The 13,165-nt window shown below is 54.9% G+C and overlaps 1 protein-coding gene across 1 annotated transcript in view; it reads right to left on the bottom strand.

Annotated features, from left to right (window-relative positions):
* Positions 1-2,299: 2,299 nt before the first annotated feature.
* Positions 2,300-13,165, bottom strand: part of OTOP1 (otopetrin 1) — a 34,886-nt gene continuing 24,020 nt past the window's right edge. The window contains exons 5-6 of the mRNA XM_086705454.1: positions 11,010-11,938; positions 2,300-3,235 (exon numbers count right to left, since the gene is read on the bottom strand). Coding sequence (XP_086561580.1) covers positions 3,065-3,235; positions 11,010-11,938 — 1,100 coding nt within the window. The 3' untranslated portion in view covers positions 2,300-3,064. The remainder of the gene's footprint in view (positions 3,236-11,009; positions 11,939-13,165) is intronic.

A 13,165-nucleotide genomic window follows, 5' to 3' on the forward strand; every position in this document is an offset into this window, starting at 1 on the left:
TCCTCTGTGGGCTGCCTTGGTATGAAGGGAATACATTTGCTTTGCTGCCTAAGTGGGTCGAGTCAAGACGCTTGGCTACCTGTGGGACAAAGCTGCCTGGCTCAAACAGCCATCCTGATGGCGCGAGCTCTGCTTGTTTAGGAGCAAGAGGCGGTCCATCTTTAAGGTCACGTCTCAGAAGCTCTGAGCCCAGCAAGACTGTGCTGGCTTTTTCCTGCTCTGATGGTGCCCCGTGGCCACGCCTGGAGCCCTAATCCCACAGCCCCTGGGCTGTACTGATGTGCTCAGCACCGGGGGAAATGAATGCCAGCCGAAATGAAGTCCTCTGAATAGATCGGCATTCACAGGTATTCGTCTCATGCAGGGTGGTTTATCAACATGTGCGCAGAGACTCAGCCATGAAAATGCTTGCCACGGTGTCGTTTGTAATAGCAAAAAGAAAGCAAAACAGGAAGAAAAACAGAAAAGGATCACACCGTCAAATGTCTCTACCTGTCCAACGTCGGGTTCTGACTACATAAGGAACGATACAGCCCTCCATGGAATGTGCTCTGGAGCTACCCGAGGTCACATTGCAGAAGAATACACAATGTCACGGGAGGCTGTTCAGGAGTCTTGACTCGGGGTTCACGGACTCTCGAGGAGGTGCTTCTGGAAGGGACACGGCATCACCTGAGACGCTTCTTGAAGCACCCTGCGCCCCACTCCAGCCCAACGGAACCTGAACTTCTGGCTGGGAAGGCAGGAGTCCTCACAAGCTCTCCAGATGATTCTTACGTAAGCTCAAGTGTGAGACGTGATGCCACGGGGAAACGAAAAGCGTCCAGAACCACGCAGGTGTATTAAGAGGGGAAAAAAGCTAGTTACATGCAAATTCAGTATACATAAAAGCAGTCCCATTCACGTGTGTGTGCCTGCGTGTGCGTGTACGTAGGTGTGTGTGTACTGATAGGTACCGAAAATTAACAGCAATTACTCTAGATCACAGTTCCTCATGCTGGGCACTATGAACCTTTGGGGCCAGATAACTCTTTGTGGTGGGGGCCGTGCCGTGCACTGTAGGGTGCCGACCTGCACCCCTGCTCTCTGCCCACCAGACACCTGTCGCCCGCATGGCAGTAACGATAAGAACTGTCTCCACGCTTTGCCAAACGTCCCCTTGGGGACAGGATGGCACCAGGTTGAAAGCCACCACCCTAAATAGAAGGTATGACAGATCATCTTTGACTTTGTTTTCGGTCTATCTGCCCGTTGTCTTTAGTTTTTTTTTTCCCTAGAACTTAAGGTATTTTCGTCATGTAACAAAAAAAAAAAAAAAATTGGTGTTTCTTAACGTGCCATTTGCCTGTGCTATCAAACAAACAAAATACACACAGATGAAAAGATAGTGACGTTAGTATTTATAGGAAATAAGCTAATTTTATTATGATCTTAAAATAATTATGGCAAAGCACATAAAAAGGCCTTTCAAACGTCATTATTTCTTAAGAGGCTTTAAAATATTTACAACCTTTGGAATAGACATCCAGATTTTAAGTGTATATCGTAAAGAAGCAATTATGATCTATGGGAAATGCTTTACAAAGGTAGTGGATTTTTGCAGAAGCCCTTAAAAAAACCCACCAGGACAAACACTCTAACTCGGACAATAGGAAGACTAACTATGGCACATGCATCTGATGAACTTTAACACAGTAGCAAAATGATGTTTCCAAAGCCTCGAAAACCACATGGAGGAAAGGTTTATGCTCTATTGTTAAGTGGGGGGGGGGAAATGGATACAAAATTGGACATGTCAGATCACCAGTGGCAAGCATAATAATGACAATGAAAAGAACGCCGTGAATCTCATTTCACCTCTGGGAAATACAACAAGGTGTTAAAGTGATCGTCAACCCAACAGTAGTGTCCTAGGTGATGTTTTTTCTCTACTCTTCCAAAATGTTGTTTTCTGTAATAGGCATGTATGTATTTACAGTGAGAGAGAATAGTAAAATTTCTTTTTAAAAATAAAATCGTGGGGCGCCTGGGTGGCGCAGTCGGTTAAGCGTCCGACTTCAACCAGGTCACGATCTCGCGGTCCGTGAGTTCGAGCCCCGCGTCGGGCTCTGGGCTGATGGCTCGGAGCCTGGAGCCTGTTTCCGACTCTGTGTCTCCCTCTCTCTCTGCCCCTCCCCCGTTCATGCTCTGTCTCTCTCTGTCCCAAAAATAAATCAACGTTGAAAAAAAAAATTTTTTTTAATTAAAAAAAATAAAAATAAAAAAATAAATAATAATAAAATCGCAAAAATGTGCCGAAATTTCCAGGAAGAAATAGGTCTCCGTACACTAATTTCCATCCAGATGAAAAACGTAACTTTGTTCAAAAAATTAAACATATTCAGAAAGTATAATATAAACTAAGTGCGATTGTATCGGCATTGATCAGCTCTGGGAGGGATAAAACGTCAGGAGCATTGTACTACGCAGCCGGTCAGAAGAGTTCTAGGCAGTAACGTGATGATAGAAAACAACTGTTATGAAAAACAAACCGCATAATGTTTTTCCCCCCAACCTGGGATCACATTCTTCTAAAAAAACACGGAGGATCCCGTTTAAAAGGAGAGAAGGGGCGCTGGGTGGCTCAGTGGGTTAAGCGGCAGACTCCTTGATTTCAGCTCAGGTCATGATCTCACGGTCAGGGACTCGAGCCCCGCGTCGGGCTCCAAGTCGGGCTCTGCACTGGGCACGGAACCTGCTGAAGATTCTCTCTCCCTCTACTGCTCGTGCTCCCTCTCTCTCTCAAAAAAAAAAAATAATAATAAATAAATAAAGGGAGATAAAAGAATTTGAGTTTGGTGAGAATTCACTACCTGAGACCAGATCTCAGCCGCCTCATCGACGTTGATCTAACGCGCTCACATTCATCCGGGGTGATAGACGATTCCAGCTCACGGGAAATAATTGCCGCAAACACAACCCTCCGTGCGTTTGTCGGGCGATATTTGCCCAACCTGGCCATCCGCAGGTGGCTCCAGTGAATTCTCTTGTTAGGTCACTCCTCGGGCTTGGATGTGGACACAGACTATACCTTACAATAGACCTCAAAGAGAGAGGCAGCTGCGTGCATTCGGTAGAAAATAGAAAAAGGCATGGCCAGGTTGACCACAATGATCCAGGGTTCAAAGCCAAAGACAATCTCCTCTAATCCGTTGTCGTACTCGGGGCGGCAGCCGAAGGCGGGAGGGACCCAGAGCTACAAGAGAAGAGGGGCCCGTGCCAGCAGCCGCCTGGGGAGCCCCACGCGACCCCCAGGCGCCGGCCGGGACTCGGGGACTCAGAGTTACACCTGTCCCTGCAACGTCCCCCCTGGAGGTCTCCAAATCCAACGAGCCTGCCTGACTCTTCTGGCCTCCTCAGCCCCCTCCCGAGTGGATGCTGCTCACACCCACCAGGCTCTCTCTGTCCCCACAGCCCTCACCTTGGTCGGGACCTCAGTATCCCCCGCCTGAACTGCCACAGTGGCTCCAAATGCCCCCGCCCCAACTGCAGCAGACGCCTTCCATCCACCCTGACCCTGCTGTGGAAGCGATCTTTATAACGGGCACATCTGACCTTGCCATTCCTCTGCTTGTCACGCGCCAGTGGCTCCCAGGAGCCTTCAGGACAACGTCCAGATTCCCTCAGTGACGGGGCACTGAGTTTGATTGCAATTAACTACCACCACGTCCCTCACCACGCCCTTCACTTCAGCCTCCGAAGGCTGGATGTGACTCTCCTCCAAGCCTTCAGGGCTTTGCTCCTGCCTCTCCCTCTATCAAGGGCTCTCTGTCTTCCTTCTTCGGCTGAATCCTACCTTCTTCCAAGTCCTGAGACTCTCCTCCTTCCAGGAAGCCCTCCATGATCTAACCAGGCTGGGAAGGAGCTCCTATGTGCACAGCCCCCCGGGCTTACCTACAGCAGAGGTCAACCCGTTTATCACACCCGCCTTTACAGCCCAACATTGGTGCCTGGAGACCCCAGCCACGTGGGGCTTTCTGGCTTGACCTGGAGAGACAGCCCAGGCCTTGCTCACATCCCCCTGCTTAGGGGAGGAGCCTCTGCTTTGGAGCCGGACCTGGGTTTGGGGCACTCACAGAGTGCCATTTAACCTCCCCGAGCCTCAGTTTCCTCAGCTGGAGGGTGGGACTACAGACACCTGTCACAGAGGGCTCACATGAGAATAAAATGGCAACTATATTTGCAAAACCTAAAGCAGTGACCTATCGTTGCTGTCGCTTGCGGAAGCTACGCACTGGTCCTGCCTCAGTCTCCCCGCCCCAGGTCCTCCTCCTCCACCTCCCCTGCTACAGCCGGTCTCCTGGGCCTGCTTCTCTTTTACATGGCACACTTCTGGAACTTTCTCCACCCTTGCATGGTGGCAGGCAGCCTCTTGGATGACCCCCCCCCCCCCCCCCCCACCGATGCCACCTCCTGGGAGTCACGTCCTTGTGGAAGCCCCTCCCCTTGGGTCAGGCTGAGCCTGATGACTCGCTTCAAACATCAGAATGTGACAGAAGGCGTGAGACGTCACCTCTGAGATTGGGTGGCAGAAGGACCGGGGAGTCCTGCAAGAGAGGAAGCCGGCCGCCCTGTTGTGTGTGACCTGCCCCGTGGCGACGCTCCGCGGCCAGGAGCGGAGGGAGGTCAGGAACTCACGCCCTCAGCCCAACAACCGACCAGCAAGTGAATCCCGCCAACAGCCACGTAAGTGGGTTTGGAAAGATCCCCCGGCGGTCAGCTGAGCAGAGGCACCGGCTAAGCCACGCTGGGATTCCCGACCTCCAGACTCCACAACATTAACAACCAGGTGTTGTTCAAGCTGCCGAGCTTGTGTAATTCCTTACACAGCGGCAGGAACTGATGCACCGTTTCACTAGCCTCTCCGTACGGTCCCCTCTGTATCTCTGCGCACTGTGACCTCAGGCTCCGTGACCCTTAAGGCGCCTCCAACCACCCTGGCTGGTTCTTCCCGGCTCCTTCCTGCTTCCTCCTTCGCTCAGTCTCTCTCTGTTGGCTGGAGGGCTCGCCCCTGGGTGCTCTTCCCTCCCCTACACACACGACCCCTGAACGAGCTCACCCAGCCTTGGCTGTAAATAAACACCAACTATGGGCCGATGACTCCCCACGTCTGAATTACTCGCCTGATCTGCCCTCGAGGACCCCACGGGCTACTTGGCGTCTTACTTGCGTCTCAAACTCCCCCATCTCACCCGCGACATCTTCCTCCTCGTGGCCGGTCACACGCCAGGCATCACCCTCGTGTTCCCTCTTTCCCTCAAGACACTTCACCTGCCAGCCAGCCCATCAGCGAGCCCGGAAGACTGTGCCTCCACGACGCCCTGGCGTCAGTGGACCCGTTTCTGTCCACGTGCACCTGCCCGGCCATCGCTGTCCCCTGTCACCCAGGCCACCGCGGTGGCCTCCTGACCATCCGGCTTCCACGGCGCCCCTGACGGGCCCGCTCACCACTCCGCTGCCAGACTCCCTTCTTCTGCTAGACCACATCCCTTCCCACCAGCCCTCACAGCCACTGAAAACGAAATCGACCCCCTACACGGGATTATAAAGCCCACTGCTGGCTGATCCCTCGCCAGGCCCCCCCAACCCCACTGCCCAGGTGTCCCCCACACCCTGGGTCCCCGTCACATGGCCCACCATCCTCCTCCTGCAATGAGATAAGCTCCCTGCACCGGGGCCTGACCCCGGCTGTTTCCCAGAACACTCACCACCCAGCCCCTGTCACCCCCTGAGGAAGCCCCTCTCACCCGCCTGGGCCTTCTGATCGGAGACAGTGCCAGGCGTGACCTCGCTCCCTCTCGGCTCGTTCTCTGCGGGGGGCGCTTCGCTAGAAGGGGTCTCCTGCCTGACCGTTTACTGCCAGCCCGGACCTCTGGTTCGCAAGCCCCCTAAGGCATCACTCACAGCCGCGCTGGCCCTCGGTAGCCAGCCGGTGGCTATATCTTCAGGAGAGAGAGGAACGGAAGGAAGACAGTGGGCAGAGACGGCGAGGACAGACGACTGGCCCTCTTTCCTGAGATCCAATATTTAGATCTGCCGTGGAGTGTTTTTGCTTTTCATGCCAGTGGGAGGCGGGCTGTGTCCCCTTCCCTTGAATCCGGGGGACGCTGCCACTGCTTGACCCAGAGCATGTGGCAGGCAGGACTGATGCCACGCGACATCCACACAGGCCCCGAGAGACTGGCACCTCCAGTCTCGGCAGGTTGGCCGCTGGGCCCCAAGCCGTCACCTCAGAAGCCCCCCCGACCCCGAGACCGCCATGCTGGAGAGCCCGTGTGTAGACACTGCAGCCGAGGGTCCCAGCTGAGCCCTCTCAGCCACCCCCACCCCAGCCACCAGACCTTGGGCCCTCGATTCCAGCCCGCCCACCAGCCTCAGTCGATGCCACAAGGAAGACGAGACTTTCCCAGCCAAGCTCTGCCAGAATTTCTAACCCACAGGGTCGTAAGACCTAATGAAACAGCTGCTGGTTTTGACCTGCACTGGGGGTCGTTTGTTACACGGCAGTAGGAAACCCAAACATCTGCTTGGATGTCCGCCTGAGGTCGCAGAGGCGCCTTACGAGTGGACGCGTCCGGTACTAAACCCGGGGTCTTCCTTCCACCCCAAGCCCCTCCCGAGCCTGCCGCCCCTTCGGAGTCCCCAGTCTCCATAAATAGTGTCACCGTGTCCCCGGGAACTCAGGTCAGAACCGGGGAGTTGTTCTTGACATCTCTCCCCCACTCCACACGTTACCACGTGGCTGATGTTGGGGGACATTACGCTAAGTGGGACAAGCCAGTCGCAAAGAGACAAACACTCCGTGAACACTCGACTCACATGAACTGCACGGTGTGGTCGAACCCAGAGGTAGGACGGGGTTGCGGGGGGCCGGGGGGTGGCGGTGAGGAACAGGGGCTTGTTTCCCGGTTACAGAATTTCAGTTTCGCGAGGCGAACAGGTTTCAGCGATGGGTAGTGGTGAGGAGCGCCCTTCGCACTCCTGGACCGTATGCTCTGGAATGGTTGGAAGGCGGGCGCCGGGGTGGCTCAGTGGGTTGAGCGTCTGACTCTTCATTTCGGCTCAGGTCGCCATCTCGCGGGTTGTGGGTTTGAGCCCCACGTCGGGCTCTGCGCTTGACGGTGAGTGTAGAGCCTGCCTGGGATTCTCTCTCCCTCTCTCTCTGCCCCTCCCCACTCGCTCCCTCTAAATCAATCAATCAATCAACTCTTTAAGAAAATAAAATGTGGGGTGCCTGGGTGGCTCAGTTGGTTGAGCGTCCGACTTCGGCTCAGGTCACGATCGCACGGTCCGTGAGTTCAAGCCCCGCGTCGGGCTCTGTGCGGACAGCTCAGAGCCTGGAGCTGCTTCAGATTCTGTGTCTCCCTTTCTCTCTCTCTCTCTCTGCCCCTCCCTCGCTCATGCTCTGTCTCTCTCTGTCTCAAAGATAAATAAACATTAAAAAAAAAATTAAAAAATAAATAAATAAAATTAAAAAAAAATAAAATGATTAAAATGGTAAATATTATGGTAAACGCTTGTGTTACGTGGTATTGCCTACAATTAAAGGTTCGACTGAGTCAAAAAAGAAAAAGCACGAATCGCATCCTGTCACTACCTTAAAACCCTTCGACGGTTTCCTGCTGCATTCAGGGTTCCGTCCTGGCTGCGGCTGTGGCTGCTGAGACCCCGCGTGGTCCACCCTGGCGCCTCTCTCGTGTCCCTCCCTTTGCTCGTCGTGCTCAGCCAGGCGGGTCTCGTTCCCGCCCCAGGAGCACGTCCCGCAAGCCCTACTTGGCCATGCGTCCACACGCTCCCCGCGGCCTCCCCATGCCCGTCATTCTGCCCAGACGGTCCCCTCCCCCTTCCCCCTTCTCCCTAAATCCCACCGTCCCGCCCGCCACCCTCGTCTGTCCCCACGGCCGCTGCCGTCCCCGTGGACGTGCACACCAGCACCTCCGGCTGCGGCCTCTGTTCCGGCACCTGGTCCTGGAGGATGACGAGTCTCACCCTCTGCCAGGGGCTTCACGGCCCCGTGGGATGGACCGCGGGTGCGCGTGTGGCCCGTGGGGCTGCTGAGGGCCCCCCCGGACATCACCCCGCGATGATTTCTGTCTTCCGGCTCACTCCCCGGTGAACAGAGGCAGGGCCTGGGGACACCGGGGACGGAGCACGGAGGTGAAGAGATGACACGGGTCCCCCTCCCAGGACAGAGCCCTGAGTCCGGCTGTCGGGTCCCAACAGACCATCAGTTACCATCAGAGTCTACCATGGCCACGCGGTTCTTGGTCGAGCTGGTCCGAAACCACAAGCCAAGCGCCTCACCGGCGGTCAAGCAAAGAACCCGTGCGGAAAGCGGCTTTTATGAACTTGCTGAGAAGAGAGAGATTCTTACCTCTGGGTATGTACAAAAACAACACACATTAGGGGGATTCTGGAACCAACTCTGACTTTGTAAGATGTAAGCTGAGGGTGCCTGGGTGGCTCAGTCCATTAAGCATCCGACTTCGGCTCAGGTCATGATCTCATGGCTCATGGGTTTGACCCCCGCATCAGGCTCTGCACTGACAGTGTGGAGCCTGCTTCAGATTCTGTGTCTCCCTCTCTCTCTGCCCCTCTCTCTCTCTCTCTTTCCCAAAAGAAAATAAATAAATAAAAACATTAGCAAAGAAAGATCTGAGTGGATACATGCCTCTCTGGAATACAAGCCTCACATAAAACGCAGCCCCGCGACAGTCACTAATCTGTCTCTCTCTCTCCCGTTCGGTTCCTTCATTCCCTGCTGTGCCCAGCACATGCTCCAGAAATGTCTATTCCATGAAAGACGCGGGCCCACCTGGACCCAGGCTCGCCTGGGGCCCCTTCTCCCTTCAGAGCTCCTCGTAACCGTCTGCCGGGCTGGAGGGGGACCGAGGTCCGGGTGGCCCAAAGCAAGAATCAGATTTGATGGGCAGACACGTGGCCATCTCGTCTTCAGAGGGACCCTCCCAGCGTTGTGGCCTTGGCGTGACGTCAAAATTGGCGGTCCCTGGGCACGCCCCCGCTGAAACTAGGCGGAGGAAGCTCGAAAGCCAGGGAGCTGACGGGGAAACGGCATAGCCCTGGTGGCTGCAGAGAGCTGACCGTGACGACAGGCAGGCGCCGTGGGCGGGGCGTCCCCACCCTCCCGCCAGCCACGGTCATTTCGAGGCCCGTGTGGTGCCAGAGGCAGCTGGCCCCTCCCTTGGTCACCAAGCCCTGCCATCCTACTGTGAATCTCTAGAACGGATCCCAACAAGGCACGGGGCTCTCTCTTCCTTTGTCCTCTCTCCATCCCCGCGGCCACGGCCCTGGCTGTGTACCCCCAGGCCACTGCCCTGCCCTGGCCCCCTGCCAGGGGGCCATCATTTCCCATCTGGTCTGCTTCAGGGCTTCCGTCCAGGTGTCCCCGCCCTTGGGCTCGCCTGTCTCCCTCCTTCCCGCACACCGCTGCTAAGGGGATCCATTCAAGACACAAACCGAGAGGGTCCCCTGTGGCCCTCAGCACGAGGACCAGACCCGGCCGGGCTGACGAAGCTCCGCTCAAGCCAGACCCACAGGCGAGACCCGCCTCTTGCTCTTTCCCCCCCCCGCCGCGGCTCTCCCCGACGTGTGTGGAATTCATGCTGAACTACCTTGCTGCTCCCCAAGTAGGCCGCGGCGGCTTCCGCCTCTGTGTCTTTGAACCGCGCGCCCTCTGCGCTCAGTGCTTGCCTTGGCCACCTGGTAAACCTCCAACCGTTCCTCAGAACCCGGGCAGCCGAAACGGAGTTACCATACGCCTTCCACGTTGCTACTTGCCATCAGAGGCTGCAGGCTGGAAACCATCCACTTCCCCGGCCTCCCTCGCGGCTAGGGGTGGCCGTGGGAAAGCCGCAGCCTGGCACTAGTCCTTCCTCGTGTCTCAAGCCCCGATGTGATGCTTGGTGCTGCTGCAGCCACTCTGTGACCGCGTGGCAGTCCGCACCACACAAAGCGTGGTCGAGTGGAAAGACGACCAGCACCTAGATCCTTGATCAAAGGGCTCAGCTGCCGGACCAACCCCGAATAGCCAACCTTCAGGATTCTCATCTTTAAGACTGAAGAGACTGCTGGCCAAGCTTTCTGTTCTTTGCAGCCAAAAGCTCTCCTGAGTCTGGGCCTCACCTCAAGCATCCCCGACTCACTAAAGTCCCTCCCTGGATCCATGCTCCCGTTACACTTTGCACATACTCTGTGCCAACACTTGCCCTACTCGCCGTATGTTTTCCTTGTGTCCCTTCCCCCCTATACTGTGACCTCTCTGAGGAAGAGGTTATTGGGGAAGGTCATCCAAAAGAAGTGACCGCCGGTCGGCCCCCCGAGCCCTCACAGGCTCCTCACCCGCCCCCTCCCTTGTCCCTGGAACCTGGGTTCTCCTTGGCCTTTTCGCTCCCAGAAGCTGCTCCAAGGACACAGCCCTGAAATAACGATGTGGCGTTGAGAACACCTGCACGGCCTGTGCGACCGAACCCAGTTAAGCCTCTCTCTGCATATAGACTTCTGCCATCTAGCAGGCAGGTACAGGGACCCCACTCGTCTTGCTGCTGCCAAAGACAAGCCTCGTATGTAAGTTCCCGTCACCTACAAAAAATAAATAAAAAAATAAAAAAATAAAAGCTAAAACCGTCACCTACAAAGCTGGAGTGGCCTCCTTCCGCCTCTCCCTGCCCTCCGTGGGGCAGATCTGTTACAGATCTCACCCGGGAGGGCTGCTGACCAACGGAGATGGGGGTCTTGTCACCTGCAATCGTTAGCCCCGACCCCAGCCCCTGGCACACGGCAGTGCTCAGTAAGTGGGTTTGTGGAGGAGACGCCTTCATTCCAGCCTCATTTTTTCACCCCACACTTACATCATTTTGATAATAAGCTTCCCTCACTCCTTCTCTGGGGGGGGGGGGAGAAAAGCAAGGAACATAGATCGTGTTTAAGGTGAATAACTTAATGCACGTTACCGAAATATTGCAGAGGAACAGAAAGGCTGCGATGTTCCTCAAGACGCTCCTCTTGCCGTCGCCCTGCAAGAAACCGGGGTGGCAGGCGGGGCCCGGGGTCCCTTCCCGACTCCCCTCGCCCCCCTCTACGCCACAGCCTTCTCTCAGACACGTGTTTCCGTTGGCCGCGCGGAGCATCTCGCCGCCTGGGGAAGCCGCGTCCCCGGCCACAGCCCCGTTCCTGAGGCCGGAAGACGAGAGGGGCATGGCATTGCCGCCGCAGACGGTGACCATTCGCAGGGTTCTGATGTCCTCAGACAGCGTCTCCGGCTCTCGGTGGATAGACTCAATGATGAAGAGGTTCTGGACGTATTTCTCAACAATCATCAGGACGGAGTAGGGCAGGTTGAACCAGGTGTAGCGGGGGCAGGCTTCGGCACAGAGCACGGCCAAGATGGAACCCCAGGAGATGAGCGAGGAGCTGGAGGCGGTGCCCACCAAGAGGTCGGCATCCAGTTTGCGGGCCGGGCTTCTGGACTCATCCAGCGATTTCTGGTCTATCCTGTAAATCCGGATGCCAAGCAGCCCGGCGGCCCCCATGAGTATCAGCAAGGCGATGGCATACAGGTAGAACATGATGAGTGCCGACTCGCTCTTGGATTTGGAGCGCCCGATCTGAATCAGATACACCACCACGACCCCGATCGTGGCGGCCAGCGCGCTCAGGCCCAGGACCGAGCCCGCCACGACCCCGCGGAACTTGAACCGCACGCTCTGATGCTGGTGGCCGTCAACTTTGCGTCCGATGTTTTTCCACAGGACGTAGAGCATCATGGAAGCCAGGATCTGATACTCTATGTTGAAGGGATAGAGGTAGTAGATCCCGCGTGAGATGGCCGAGCAGAGCGTCGGGAGCGAGCAGTTACACGGAGGCGTGTGGTCGTCCAAGACTGGGGGCGAGAGAGAATGCACGGGAGGGAGGTTGGCATGTTGAGGGGGCAGGTGGAAGAGCATGACTAGATAGCGTCACTGGGGAGTCATGCGTGGGTGTTCCCGTTGAATTAAAGCTTTGTGTTGTGCCTTGTTACCGCGTTTAATATCGTGGCTAAATTGACGGCCATGACTACCCCCCAATGAGCACTACCTCCATGAGTCACATTATACCCATCGATCCGTACCTACACCAGCCCTTTGAAATGGTATTATAGGGGCGCCTAGGTGGCGCAGTCGGTTGAGCGTCCGACTTCAGCTCAGGTCACGATCTCGCGGTCCGTGAGTTCAAGCCCCGCGTCGGGCTCTGGGCTGATGGCTCAGAGCCTGGAGCCTGTTTCTGATTCTGTGTCTCCCTCTCTCTCTGCCCCTCCCCCGTTCATGCTCTGTCTCTCTCTGTCCCAAAAATAAATAAAAAACGTTGAAAAAAAAATTAAAAAAAAAAAAGAAATGGTATTATACAAATTTACTGAATATGCACAGATGGCCACAAGATTTTGCATAAGAGAAGCTCGCTGAGGAGGAGAGAGTATAATTCTATTTTTATAAATTATAGATGTATAGATGATAGGCAGACACATAGAAGAAATCTGGAAAGATAGAAGCTAAATGTCAACAATGGTTATTTCTGGGTGGGAAAGTGGCAGGCAAGTTTGTTTTTTGCTTTCTGTTTTTCTTTCTGGGTTTTTTTTTTTTTTTTTCCAGTAAAAGAAAGTTCTATTGTGTCTCTTTCCCCCAGCTTCACGGATTTGTGGAGATATCATTGGCATGTAACACTGTGTAAGTGTAAGGTGTCTACTGTATTACTTTCCTCCAAGTTTTGCTTCCTTGTATCCTCTAAACTTTCTATGTGCATATGATTTACATGTGTGATTTTTAAATTATTTTTTGTTTTTATTGACTTTTTTTGAGAGAGAGAAAGAGAGCACACAAGCAGGGGAGGGGCAGAGGGAGAGGGAGAGAGAGAGAATCCCAAGCAGGTTCCACGTCCAGGGCAGAGTCCCACACGGGGCTTGAATTTACAACACTGAGGTCATCATAACCTGAGCCCAAATCAAGAGTCAGATGCTTAATGGACTGAGCCACCCAGGTGCCCCTAAAATTTTTTTAAGTAACTTTATGAGGGAAAATGCCCCTTCTCATGAGCAAAGCATTTCCTCTTGAGAATACTGGATACTAGCACGTGT

Source organism: Puma concolor, chromosome B1, assembly GCF_028749965.1.
Source record: "Puma concolor isolate L17-30 chromosome B1, mPumCon1.1.hap2, whole genome shotgun sequence".
Classification (NCBI taxonomy): domain Eukaryota; kingdom Metazoa; phylum Chordata; class Mammalia; order Carnivora; family Felidae; genus Puma; species Puma concolor.